Source organism: Olea europaea, chromosome 22 (assembly GCF_002742605.1).
Source record: "Olea europaea var. sylvestris chromosome 22, O_europaea_v1, whole genome shotgun sequence".
Taxonomy (NCBI): domain Eukaryota; kingdom Viridiplantae; phylum Streptophyta; class Magnoliopsida; order Lamiales; family Oleaceae; genus Olea; species Olea europaea.
In genome coordinates, this window is record NC_036258.1 from 13,973,968 (window position 1) to 13,989,158 (window position 15,191).

The window sequence follows — 15,191 nt, forward strand, 5'->3', positions numbered from 1 at the left end:
CACGGGGCGGGTTTGGGGAACCCCATGCCCCACGACGGGGCGACCATCTATGCCCTGCCCTGCCCCGCCCCGTGCCCCGCGATGGGGCGGGGCGACTAAATTGCCATCACTAGCCAAACATCATCCTTTTTTTTTGTTTTTTAAATAATGTCCTTGTTTGAGCCCCATTTTTTTTGGGAAGAATGAATTTTTGAATAGTGTATTGATGGAAAATGTGTGGCTAAAAAATAAGTAAAATTTTTGAATTTACGTGTAATATTTTTTTATTGAAAAATGTGTGATTGAAATGATGTCAAAACACTGTTGAAAAATGAATTTTTCCAAAAGAATGGAGCTCAAACTTGGGCAATACTTGGAAAAGGACTAAAGTCGTACAAAAATGTCTGCTGGGTAATGGGAGTTTTGGGGGGCCCAATAATGAGTGTAAATACAAATGCCAAAAGTTCAAAAACTAGATCGTCTTCACGTTTGTTATGATGTCAGTCGACAGAAACTCGTGTCCTCTTTCAAGAATGCGAATTGATCAACCCCAAGTTATATAGATTCTTTCTCACTATGCTCCCGAGTGATGCCGTTGCGCTCAATGTGGGCTCGTCTCCCCTGCGGTGATAGATTGAGGGCAATTCCTTCACTTTCAATTCATTCGAGCCAATCTTATGTCGAACGGATTCAATGACCTTCGAATCACACGGATTCCCAAATGCATCTGTTACATAGAATATGTTAAGTGCCTCACTCGTCGTCGTTAATATCTCAGCTCGAGTCACATTAATGCCATTCTCACGAAAGGTGCGCATTATGTCCGCCAATAAGCCTGGCCTATCAGCCGTACGTAGCTCGAGCCTTACACCCTGTGATCAGAAAAAGAGAATTTCAATATACTAACAAAACAAGAAAGAAAACACATGAAATGTTAGGCTCGAAAGGTTTTTTCGCAACATCAACATGCCAAGGCACGAGGACGACACCTGAGATGCCCGTCTCTCAATTGCAGCTCGTAAGCATTGAATCACATGTTTCTTTTCTGCTTCTGAAGTAATTGGGGTTCCATCTGTGTGCCTAATGAAAAATTCCTGAAGAAAAATTTATAGCAAATTACATATCGATAGAACCCGAGCGCAAACCACAGGGGTCGATATTCGGGATTAAACAAAACTAAATGTACAAAGAGTACAACATATACCAATGACGCTCTGTGTCCCGATGTGTCCACAGTGGCATGGAACACGACATATTGTATGTCTGTCAACGCGCAAACAACATCAAACATTAGCTTTGTCCGATCCTTACACTGGACATGTACGACGGAATAACCCTTTTCCAAAGAATCCTGTACTTCGACAACCGGACGATCACCACTCGTCTTGATAATCGGCTTCCTCTCGTAATCGCCGTCAGCAGACATCATCTGATGAAGCCGTCTTTCTGTATGCGTAACTGCCATCGAAACCAATGTTCTAGCACTTCGAATATCATTATCCCCTTTAAGCACATTTCTTAACATCTCTTCCATTCTGTCGACTTTATTCGAGTCCTCAGTCGATGAACCAGAATCGATATCCTTAATATAAATTAAGGATGCAACTCGACCATTGTGTGTCCAAACATTAGCTTCTACCACATTGCATTTGAAATTCGAAAGAACTGCGAATACCTCGGATAAAAGGCCAACCCTATCAGCACCAGTTAATTCTATTGCAGTTAGTCCCTCAATGCATTTCTGTTTTCCATAATGAATTGTCCCAAGTGACTGCATTCATAAATCCAAGAATTATAATTTGTTCAAATTTAAATTAGTCCAATACATGAATCCAAATAAAGGCTAAAAGTTAATATGTTTTCGGATATAATTTACACTTTTTATGTGCTTCAATAAGTAACTTAAAAGGAAGTTTGACTTGCTTTTAAGCAAGAAAGAGTAATAACTACCTTTTCAATACATTTGAGGACACTGTCATCAGTTATTTTTTCTCCATTTACATCAGTCACATGAAAAACTGCAGAAATAAAGAAATGAAATGCCGCCTTAAATGAAATTCAAAAAAATACAATAAAGCCCATTAATCTAAAATAAATGTCAATAAACAGCTACTAATGCGGGCCGTGGAGGCGTTCGATAGCAAAAGGTCGACAAATTGCGCTTACCGTCCATGAACCATCGTCCATCGGAGGAAATGTAGGCCTTCTTGATAGAAAGATTCATATCAATGAGAACTTGAACTGCTTCAAGAAGAATTCCATGTTTTCTAGCACTATCAATCTAAGGAGATATTAACAAAAAGTTAATCAAGATTAAGATTCGATTAAAAGCACATTTTATTTGCTTTACTAAGCTATATTCAAATAAAAAAGTTACTTTTAAGCATATTAAGAAGGTTGCGTACCATGACCCGAGTGGCATTGGCACAGCCTGTATTATCAATCACTACACTGAAAATGAAAATTTTAACAAAGGAATAGTCACTTACAATATGTTCTATAAGTAGCACTACGATACAAATGAAAAAGACTTTTTTAACTTTTTCTATGGAATGGGCTTGCAAGCACATTGAGCACCCGCCCGTTTTTAAGGGCAAATTTGGCTTTTAGTATTCAAATAAGTTTTCAATTAAGGAAAGAAATCAGTGTGATAAATTAATAAGCTAATTTCAATTTAAGTGAAAAATCAAATGGATTAACATATTTTCCAAATATATTGGCCCAAAAATCTCGGAATCATTATCAAATCAGACAGGATGAAAAAGAACAAAGAAAAATATTTATAAAAAATCACAAAAATTACTATGATTTCTTGAGGAAGAAGATGGCAGCCCAGATTCCAGAATGTGATTGCAATAAAAAAATAAAAATTATTTTCAGTAAAACCCATGTAATTTACAAGACAAACAAATTATAACGAAATCAATTCTTAAAAATCCATAAGAAAATGAAAACACACACTAACCTTGGAGTAGACATCCGAAAGAGAAGTTTCTCGTATTCATCTGGCCACTCCATTTTCCTTAAAAATCACAAATCAAAACACAAAATCTTTGTCTCCCTCTCTCTAAAAGATGCTCATGGCGTTGGCTAGTTTATTGGTTTCTCTCTCTAAAACTATGCAATGCATGCTTTGATCTTTCTTCTACAGTAACTGGAGAGGAGGAAGTGTTCACATATTTCTGAATTAATGACTGAGGCAATGTCGTTATATACTATTTACAATAATTTAAGGGGCTGCCCCTGCCCGTACTGACCAAATTTCAACCTTTTCTCCGTATAATTATATTTCCTCTAATTATTTACTGCTCCTACAATGTGTTTCCACGTGTCAAATGATCCCACAATCTAGGACTACTGTTCCTTTGCCAGCATGGACGCCCCCGCGTATTATTGTGCTTTTATTTACATTGTTTTTACTATTTAATTTCACATTAAAAAAAATCATTTTTCTCAAAATCTATTTTAAAAAATCTCTACCAAACAAAGATTAAAAGTTACACTTGCGACTAATGCATAGACAATTTTAGTGCTTATTTGGTAGAAATTATGATAATGGATTTTTTGACCGTTAGAAATAAAGTGGGTCCTATTTGTGAGAGAAGAATTTAAAAATGACGGTTAGAATAGTGAAATAACAGTCAAAAAAATTGATTTCAATTCAATTAAAATCTCTATCAAACAAGCTCTTAATAACTTAATAGTAAAGTCCAACTATCCTCGTATTATTTTTCTCCTTTCTTTTTTCTATAAAAAAATTGTGCTATAAGTTCAAATTTTTATAGTCTCCAGCAAATTCATTCCGACCTTTAAAAAAGGACTTTTAGTTCTCTAACATTTACTTCTATTTGCATATTTCGTCTCTTATTTTTGAATTAATTTTCTCATGTTTAGCAAGGTAAAATTGACAAAACATTATATTTAACGCTTATTTAATCTTTTTAGACCTAAATATTTCCTTCACTTTCAATTCTAAAATCTAGAAATAGAACTACTAAAATCCTTTTTACACATAAATCTTATCAAATATAGTAGTGTAAGGACATTCGCGAAGAAAATTGAGTAAAATATTTGAAGAATGGTGAGTTTTTAAAATTTTTTCAATAGTAAAAATAAATTTATCATATTTTTTGTTGTTTTGTTGTCGGTAAAACACAACAAACCAACGGGTCCAATTCTTCAGTGTTGTTCACCAATAATTTTACTAAAGTGAATGTAATTGGTGATGTTTGTTAAGCGCGTGTTTTGCTAAATTTTTTGTCTTAAAAATGTTCGAATATTTTTTTCTTGTAACTTTTAACTAAAAAAAGTTACTTTGCTCATATTTCCATACAACATAAAAAGGGAGAATTTCATTTTCACTGTTCATCGCTACTGTTCATAAGGCATCATCTCTAATGTCACGTTGATGTCATTTATATATATTTCTCCTTTTTGTTTCTTCTTGCAAGGTTTTAGCAAATCGATCCTAAAATGTTGTAGAAATTTCAAAATAAACCTTCAATTTCTTCTTTTGTTGTATATTTTACTGTTGGAGTCATGAGCAGCTCGAGTCGACGAGCTAAATTTACATTCCTAAACTTGGGCTTGCATCTAGCCTGTTAGCCCAAAGCTTGTGGATCCAATAAATTGTGAATGGAAAATGAAAAATACATTTTTTTGCAATAAGAAGTTTTAATTTTTGAGTTTTTTTTTTTTTTTTTTTTTTTTTTTTTGGTATAATTTTGTACAAAGACATTTTGCTGTTTAATATTTATATTTTGTTTATCTTTTTGTGAGGTTTTAATAAATTGATGTTTGTTTCTACTTTTCGTTGTGAATCTTCGAGTTCTTTCTTTTTTCTTTTCTTTTTTGTATTATTTAGTGCAATGATATTTTGTTGTTTAATATTGATATCATGTTTTTCTTCTTGCAAGGTTTTAATAAATCAATTCAAAAATGTTGTAGAACCTCGAAAGAAATTCAAATTTGGGCACATCCGGTATATTTACTCAATTTTTGTTGTCAGTCTTCAAGTTGTTTCTTACTTCTCTTCAGAAATTTTAACAAATTATTCACAAAATACCGAAAATTTAATCAAAAATTGGATTTTCAGGACCTCAAGTATGTTCCTTTATAATTTTTTTTTTTTTTTTTTAATTCTGTTCATGTCTACTATGAAGTTTTCGTTCTTTTCCTTTTGTTGTGTATGAAGTTCTGTGCAAGTTTTGTAAAAAGAAAAAAATTCACATTTATATCCATTTGATATTTGCTTTTTCTTAAAAATAATTCGTTCTCATTGCCTGTTATTCATAATTTCAGCTTCTAATCTTCTTTATATTTGAATTAACTTTTGTAGTTTGGGTGATTATGTGTATAGTTTTTTTATTGTATTTAAGGAAATATTTGTTGTTGGTACATTTGTCGTTAAAAGGATAGGTACATCGAACTTTTCTAGTTGACGAAAAAATTAAGCATTTTATGAGTATTTTCCAAAAGTTTTATAATAGATTGTGCGAAACGAATTTCTGTAGTATTGAAAAAAAATTGTACCTCAAAAGAGACTCAAAGATGCATTTCTTATTTCGAATGATGTGTGGTTTATGATGTAGCTCACTAAATAGGTGAATATAAAAGTTTACATAATTCTCATTCTTCAATTATATGCCCATGTGAAACTAAGGGAATTTTTAGGATTGTTCATATGATTTTCCTTTTTTTTTTCTTTTTTTTTTTTTAACTTTTATATGCTTGATTATTTATCCTCCATGTTTATGGTTTAATAATTTGTAATGAGATTTAATAGCTTAATAGTAAAGTCCAACCATCCTCGTGTCATCTCTCTCTCTCTCTCTCATTTTTTTTTTTTTATAAAGAAATTTGTGCTATAAGTCCAAATTTTTATAGTCTCCAACGAATTCATTTCGACCTTTAAAAAGGGACGTTTTCGTTCTCTAACATTTACTTCTATTTGCATATTTCGTCTCTTATTTTTGAATTAATTTTCTCATGTTTAGTAAGGTAAAATTGACAAAACATTATATTTAACGCTTAATTAATCTTTTTAGACCTAAATGTTTCCTTCACTTTCAATTCTAAAATCTAGAAATAGAACAACTAAAATCCTTTTCACACTCAAATCTTATCAAATATAGTAGTGTAAGGACATTCGCGAAGAAAATTATGTCAAATATTTGAAGGATGGTGAGTTTTTTAATTTTTTTCAATAGTAAAAAATAATTTTATCATATTTTTTGACGTTTTGTAGTCGGTAAAACACAACAAACCAGCAGTCCAATTCTTCAGTGTTGTTCACCAATAATTTTACTAAAGTGAATGTGATTGGTGATGTTTGTTAAGCGCGTGTTTTGCTAAACTTTTTGTCTTAAAATGTTCGAATATTTTTTTCTTATAACTTTTAACTAAGCGAAGTTACTTTGCTCATATTTCCCTACAACATAAAAAAAGAGAATTTCATTTTCACTATTCATCGCTACTATTCATAAGACATCATCTCTAACTTTTTTCACTATTCTCCTTCTTGTAAACATCCACCTTAAAACAATTTTTTATTTCTCTTAAAACCCTCCCACAATCATTCCGAACTTTTAGTTTCACACGCAACGTCCATTCCTCTTCTAATTCTTTAGTTCCAACTCAATGTACATTCCTCTACGCTCTACCACGGCCTCTTTCCCCATCTTCTATTCCATGACTTCCTTATTTTTAGTTTCTTCTTGCAAGGTTTTAGCAAATCGATCCTAAAATAATGTACAATTTTCAAAATAAACCTTCAATTTCTTCTTTTACTGTATATTTTACTGTTGAATGTCTTTTTTCTACGAGGTTCTAACAAATTAGCTCTAAAATACCGTAGAAATTTAGCCAAAAAAATTTGTTTGGTAACCTCATGTATGTCCCTTTCTATTTTTCGTCGTGAATGTTTGAGTTTTTTCACTACTAAAAAATAGCTTTTCACGTACGAAAAGTTACGAACGGATGCAATCCGTTGGTAATTAGAAACGGATTATTCGTTGGTAAAAGTTATTCACTTTCAGTTACGATAATCAGCAACGAATTTTTCTTTGGTAATGATGATATATATTTTCCAACGGATATTCCGTACCCAATGTAATCGTTTAACATTTGGATCTTTCACCTACGGAATATCCATAGGTGACATACCGAATATTACCAATGGATACAATCCTTTTGATAATTAAAAATGGATTATTTGTTGGTAAAAGTAATTCACTTTCAACTACAATAATCAGCAACGAATTTTTCATTGGTAACGATGATATCTCTTTACCAATTGATATTTCGTGCCTTATGTAATCGTTTAATAATTGGATCTTTCGCCTACAGGTATTCTGTTGGTAATTAGCAACGGATTATCCATTGGTAAAAGTAATACACTTATCCCACATTGAAAGTTTACAACAAAGTTTTCGAAGTTGCTCTCTATAAATTAATTTGTGGTCCAATAAATAGTTAAACAATATTTTGACCTTTCAATTCGGTTGGCTAAAAGTTAAGAAAATTAAAATTATTAAATAAATAATAATAAAAATAATAAAAAAATTCATAACCATGCCTCATGAGGCTATTTATAACATTGATTTTTACCATTGTAATGACAGACATTTACCAATTGAAAGTCATTTGATATTGGTTAAGATTTTTATCAATAAAAATTTTGTTAATAAAAGATTCACACTTTACAAACGAAAAGTTCGTTGATAAAATATTTACTCTTTACCTATGGCAGGATCCATTAGTAACTATTAGCGACTCTCAAATTAGCAACAGAATTGCGGTTTCAAATATTCCATTGGTAAAGAGTAATAGCAACGGATATCAGGTTTTAGGAACGGAAAATCCGTGCTTGAAGCCATATTTTTTAGTATTGTTTCTTTCTTTCTTTCTTTCTTTTGTTTTGTATTATTTTGTACAATGATATTTTACTGTTTAATATTTATATTTTGTTTATCTTTTTTTGAGGTTTTAATAAATTGATGTTTGTTTCTATTTTTCGTTGTGAATCTTCGAGTTCTTACTTTTTTCTTTTCTTTTTTGTATTATTTAGTGCAACGGTATTTTTTTTGTTTAATATTGATATTTTGTTTTTCTTCTTGCAAGGTATTAATAAATCAGTCCAAAAATGTCATAGAATCTCGAAAGAAATTCGAGTTTGGACACCTCGAGTATATTTACTCTGTTTTTGTTGTTAGTCTTCAAGTTGTATGTTACTTATCTTTAGAAATTTTAACAAATTGTTCTCAAAATACCGAAAATTTAGTCAAAAATTGGATTTTCAGGACCTCAAGTGTGTTCCTTTATAATCCTTTTTTTCTTTTTTGTATTATTTAGTGCAACGGTATTTTTTTTGTTTAATATTGATATTTTGTTTTTCTTCTTGCAAGGTATTAATAAATCAGTCCAAAAATGTCATAGAATCTCGAAAGAAATTCGAGTTTGGACACCTCGAGTATATTTACTCTGTTTTTGTTGTTAGTCTTCAAGTTGTATGTTACTTATCTTTAGAAATTTTAACAAATTGTTCTCAAAATACCGAAAATTTAGTCAAAAATTGGATTTTCAGGACCTCAAGTGTGTTCCTTTATAATCCTTTTTTTTTTTTTTTAATTCTGTTCATATCTACTATGAAGTTTTCATTCTTTTCCTTTTGTTGTATTTGAAATTTGTGCAAGTTTTATAAAAAGAAAAAAGCTTCACATGTATGTCCATTTGATATTTGCTTTATTTGAGGTTTTTTTACAAATAATTCATTCTCATTGTCTATTATTCATTCAGCTCTAATCTTCTTTATATTTGAATTAACTTTTGTAGTGTGGCTAATTATGTGTATAGTTTTTTATTGTATTTAAGGAAGTATTTGTTGTTGATACATTTGTCGTTAAAAAGAATAGTAGATCGAACTTTTCTAGTCGATAAAAAAAACTTAATCATTTTATGAGTATGTTCCAAAAGTTCTAGAATAGATTGTGTGCAACGAATTTTTGTAGTATTGAAAAATTTTTACCTCAAAAGAGACTCAAAGGTGCATTTCTTATTTCGAATGGTGTGTGGTTTATGATGTAACTCACTGAATATAAAAGTCTAACAAACTCTCATTCTTCAATTATATGCCCATGTGAAACTAAGGAAATTTTTACAATTGTTCATATGATTTTCCTTTTTTTATTAACTTTTATATGCTCGATTATTTATCCTCCATGTTTATGGTTTAATAATTTGTAATCAAATTTTCTGGTGAACAAAAAGTGTTGTTAGAAGGATGCAAATTAATTAAAACTTAGTATTTATTATTTGTTGTACAACATTGTGTATTTATTTATAACTGTTTTGAAAATTTTTAAGATTTTTCTTACGGTTCAATTCGACCGTGTTAAACTGAATTTGAAAAATAATTACAGTTATTATTATTATTATTATTATTATTATTATTATTATTATTATTATTATTATTATTATTATTATTATTATTATTTGCTTAACTTTGTATTATCTTGTTAATACATTCTTTTCATACTATATTCGCAGCGGACACTTTTTATTTTGGGATCTAAGAGTTGGCTCAAATTGAGCCTTTACTTGAGAACCTGATTCTCATGGAATCCAATTTGGTCATTCTCTGATCAATAGATGTATCTTTATATTTTACGGGATACATTAAGCCACCGTTTATTTCGCATTTTTTCCCATTAAAATGAAAAATATGACCGTTACTCATCACATCAAGTCATCAAATTTGAATTTCTATCTCTTGTGTGGAGCCTCATAACGACTATATTTTTCATTCTCATTTTTACAAAAATAGAAAACAAATACACCCTAAGTATTATTTTGTTACATGTATATAGTGTATTGCTTTCATAATTATTATAATTGATCCTCATATTTAATGCTAACAATTGACCTGTAATTACTTTGTGTGTTCCAAAAATTATTCAACCAGCATAATGTGTATAACGTTGGTTCATGAATTTTGAACACATACATTTTCATTTTTATTTAGCAAGGTTTGTGGATTTGAAATGAGGTTGAGTAAAACTATGTGAGTTTGATTACTCAAAACTATATCACTTGAAAATGTGATTATAGATTTTTAGACAATGGTTCATATGGAAATGAATTGATTTTTTGTTACTACTAGAAGTTCGATATATACACTTACATGTTATCTCTGTAGTATAAATATTGTGTCAAACAAAGGTGATCTAGCACACCCTTTTTTTCAAGTTATCACAGTTTCATTAGGTCATGACGTTCATTTGGTGAGTGTTACAAAAATATGTTCGTTAACATTTATTAAAAATTATTTAAAATATGTCTAAAGTAAATAATATTCATATATGAGACTTATATTCTCCTTATATAGTCATTTCTTTGGTGATTTCTAGATCTCCAAGTTTTGCAATAAGTTGTGTTAGTTATTTTTCTTTGGTAACTTATTACTATCTTTCAAATTTGCTAAGTCATAGTCTTGTGTACATAGATGAAGGAATAAGGATTTGGCATACTAGGCGATGATAGTTATTTTTTATGGCTATATATGTGGAGTTTAATGATGGTTATATGTATTGTATGTTATGCTTCTATTTAGCTTTCAAGATGTGGCCAATCTGGAACTTACGATGGTATTTGCTTTCGAAGTTTATGTGTGTATTTAAGTTCAACAAATTTATTTATTAAACTGTTTGGTTAGGTTTGTAAAATTTGTGTCCAACTACTGTCGAAGATGTTACTTTTGCTATTTGTGTTTTGAAGATTAATAATGCTCTATTTGTAGTGAAGACTATCGGCAGTCGCCCTATGTGGCGTATACTTGATAGCTTTTCATTTGATGTATAATTCAAAAAATAACTATCATATATATATGTATCAAATATCAAATTGCCAAGTGTATGTCACATAGGGTGACTACTGGCAGTTTTCACTACGAATAGCATTACTCTTTGAAGATAGCATTATCATAATTGCTTATGGTTTGGATTTATTGCAGGAGTTAAGAATGTTAGAAATATCAAACAATCTTGGGAATTGGAGCGGTGTTAAGTTCTTTGTTTAAATTGTATTTATTTCATGCTATTTTCTTTCTTATAGTCAATTTCAATTGCATTGATAACAATTTTATTAAATTGAACTAAATGTTTTGTTACAAATTATTGTTCATTTTTCTCCCATCAACTTAGCCTCAGTTTGGCCCCCTTCTTTCAATTTTTAGTCTTTGGAATGGTGTTTTTTGGAAAGTTGTGTGGTTGGAAAAAAGAAAAAGAAAAAAAATCTGGTTTACTTGTAATATTATTTTATAGAAGAATGTGTAATTGAAAATAAGGGTTAGAAAAAATTGAAAGAAAAAGGGACTAAATGGAAACTTAGATTTCAATTAAAGACAAAATATAGTGGTTTTTCACAACTTTATGTATTACCAACAGGATTTTTGTGAAAAGTATGGAAACATCATTAGTTATAGACTTGTATTACATTGATGGTTAAAAAATAAGTTTTAGTATTAACTTTGAAAATTTAAAAGCATGTCCAATAATCTTTAGATGAGAAAATGAGTAAAAAAATAAAAATTCGAATGTTGTTGTAAAATCTTATATTCGAAATATCTTCTTTTATCACTCACGCATTATATCTCAATGAACGAGTATCAATTTCAGTCTCTGGATTTTATGTTTCATACCTTTTATGCGGCTACTGGTAATCATACTTCTTAAAATCCTTTATATCAATAGCTATGTACTTAAATCCTATACCTTTTTATTTAACTAATGTTGTTGTTTCTCGATTATTTAAATACAAATGAAACTTCTTTTAGATTATATCTAACATGGATTTCCTTGTTTGAAGGGGTAATCTTGGGTCCTCCACATCAGTAAAGCTATGTGATTTTGATTACTTGAGACTACATAACTTGAAAATCTGATTATAGATTTTGGGAAAATAATTCTTGTAGGGAAGAATTGACTTTCTATTGCTGTTAAAAGTTTAATGTATATATTTATTTATTTGTCTTCATAGTATAAATATTATGTCAAATAGACGTGATCTACCTCACAGTTTCTTTCAAATTATCATACCTTCATTGGGCCATAATATTCGTTTGATGAGTCTTAAAATGACATCTTTGTTAGCATTTTATTCATAATTAATAAAACTATATATAAAGTAAATAATATTTTTATAAGACTTATATCTTTTTATAGTCGCTTTCTAGATCTTTTGTACGTCACTTGGGACATGACTTTAGTGATGTTTGATTGGTTATGATAGAATTATTTGCAACATACAACTGGAAAGAGTTGATGATAACATATATCTTGCTATTGGATGGCCACAATTCTTTGACCACCATAATTTATAGGGTAGTTATTTATTGTCTTTGAATACAACAGAAATTCTACTTTCAAAGCTTTGATATTTGACCAATCAAGCATAGAAGTAACGTATGAGTTTGATATGTTTGAGGTAGAGATTTCACGTACTGGTGATCCTATTTTCCGAGCAACATTAGAGGCTGATCATGATAGTCATTGAAAAATTGTAAGCTCCTCTTTAACATAAATATTTTCTAGACTGTATCTTTCTTGACTTACATGTATGAACCATTTTTCATAATTATTGTTCTCGCCTAATTCTAAATTCTACTATTTATAGATTTGTAAATTTATTTTGTAGTATGTGCCTAGAAACTTCGCTCGATTGTATTTACCAAAATTTGTCTAGAGTGTTCAAATCCATAATTGTTGACATTATAATTGGCCATGGTTATGTACGATGTTTCACCATAGGTTGGACAGACTATTTTAAAGAGAAACAACTTCAAATAGGTGACACATGTGTATTTGAACTTATGAACGTTGAAATCCCCATGTTCATGGTGTATAAAGTGTGTCGTGCCAATGGTGTAAATTTTCATTTGTACTTTTCATGTTTACTTATTATCAAATATTTCTTTTGTTTTCTTATAGTAAGACGAACTTTTACTGTCCGAATGGAAAACTTGTGTGGGCCAAACTTATTTTGTTATGACCTTTGAATTTTTATGCTACGTCCACATTTTGAAATAAAAATGTTTTTGTATCTTAAGTGTCATGAAAAGAAAAAATATTGAAATGCTCAAATCCGCATGAGAGCCATATAAGTACCACGATAGAGGAACATGCCACGTAAGTTTATAGCATTACAGCATGTGGCAACCCCCTAGCTTCGCCTTTGACAATACTATGTCATTCCAAATGGTCTTTCGATGCAAAATCAGTATGGTCAAGCCTCGTCCACAAACCCCTTCTTGTTGGAGGTGTAGTGACCAAGATTTAATGAGTTCAACTAGTGATGACCTTTTGCAATCAATCAACAATTACAAGACAACTAGCTCTGTCCTAAAAGGAAGATCTAAAGGAATCTATCTCTATAATGTGATTTGGTTCAAGAAGGAAACAATACCATAGTAACCTTATTTCTCCAACCAATGAGCAATTAACATGTATGGATTAGGGGTACAACACCTTAACCTAATTCTATACGAATTCTTTCCCTATAAATAGTCTACATGAAACACGGTAAAAGTTACTGTACAAAACTCTTAACACACTAGCCAAATCTTTGCCTTTCTATCTCTTCTATAACTAATTTCCCCCATATTACTATTTTTCAACAATTGACTTGACCGACGAATTAGAAATGGCCGCGACCTTTTTTCTAGGACTGCTAACCTTGTGTGCCTAATAGTATTGTGTCCAAGTATGCAGGTAACAAATGAGTAAGAGATTTATTGATAACAAGGTCCGGACATTTTTGAGTTAACATATAATAGTAAAATTGTTATTAGTTACTATTAAAACTTGTTTCTTGTTATTAAAAGAGAGAAAAATATAAGAGACAATAAAAATTAATAGATTTGTGTGTATTTTATTAAAAATCAAAGCCTATATTTATAGTAAATAATCAATAATACAATGATAATAATTTTTATGACTGCAAATGTATAATTGTCATTCACTAACAAATTCTAATAAATTTACCATTTACAATACTCTCTCTTGATAGCAACCCCCTAATGTTGATCATTAAAAATCTTTCAGTCGAAGAATTTCAATCTCATAAATTAATTTCTTGAGTGTAGATGTTGGCAGTGCTTTTGTGAATAAATCGATCATACTATCACTTGAGCGAATTTATTGGATATCAATTCCCTATTCTTTTAAAGCTCATGTGTATGAGAGAATTTTGGAGAAATATGTTTCATCATGTCACATTTGATATAGCTTCCTTTGAATTGTGCAATACAAGCTGCATTATCTTCATACAAAATTGTTGGACTATCTTTTATTGAAATTAACCCGCATGATGCTTAGATATGATGGATCATATTCCTCAACTATATACATTCTCGATCTGTTTCATGAATTGCAATAATTTTAGAATGATTTGAGAATGTTGATGTCAAGGATTGCTTCACAAATCTCTATGATATAGCTATTCCTCCACGTGTAAATGCATATCCTATTTGTAATTTAGTTTTATATGTGTCAGATAGATAAGCTACATCCACATGTCCCACTAAAGTAGAACCCGACTTTTGAAAATAAAATAATTCCAAATTAATGGTACCCTTTAGGTAACGAAAAATATGTTTAACATCATTCTAATATCTTTGAGTTTGTGTAAAACTATATTTTGCAAGGAGATTTACAGAAAAAGTTATGTCGGATCGAGTCGAGTGCAATTTGCAAGATAAGTTAATACTTCAATTGCACTAAGTTATGGTACTTCAGGACTAAGAACCGTTTCTCTATCTTCAAGTTCACAAAATAGATTATTTTCACATCAAATAATCGAACAACAATAGGTGATGCCAATGGATGAGCATTATCAATATAAAAATGTTTTAAAACTTTTTCTGTATATGTAAATTGATGAATAAATAATCTTTCTGAGAAATGTTCAAACTGGAATCCGAGACAAAATTTGATTTTTCTCAAATCCCTTATTTCAAATTCATCTTTCAAATAATCAACAGTTTTGTTGAGCTTTTCAAGAGTTCCAATAAAATTTAAATCATCAATATAAACTGTCATAATTACAAATTCATTATCTATTTTTTTTATGAAAACACATGGACAGATATCGTCATTTTTATAACCCTCCTCCAAGAAATATTCACTAATATAGTAAACCAAACAAACAAGCAGTTATTA

General features: G+C 30.3%; 1 protein-coding gene across 1 annotated transcript; it reads right to left on the bottom strand.

Moving 5' to 3' along the window:
* Window positions 1–351: 351 nt before the first annotated feature.
* Window positions 352–3,179, bottom strand: LOC111371247 (ACT domain-containing protein ACR8-like). The gene is made up of 7 exons (XM_022993134.1): window positions 2,945–3,179; window positions 2,385–2,430; window positions 2,146–2,260; window positions 1,930–1,997; window positions 1,184–1,750; window positions 969–1,073; window positions 352–851 (listed from the first exon to the last, which is right to left on the bottom strand). The coding sequence occupies exons 1-7, from the start codon at window positions 2,995–2,997 to the stop codon at window positions 507–509; spliced, it is 1,299 nt and encodes a 432-aa protein (XP_022848902.1). The 5' UTR covers window positions 2,998–3,179; the 3' UTR covers window positions 352–506.
* Between the last annotated feature and the right edge of the window lie 12,012 nt (window positions 3,180–15,191).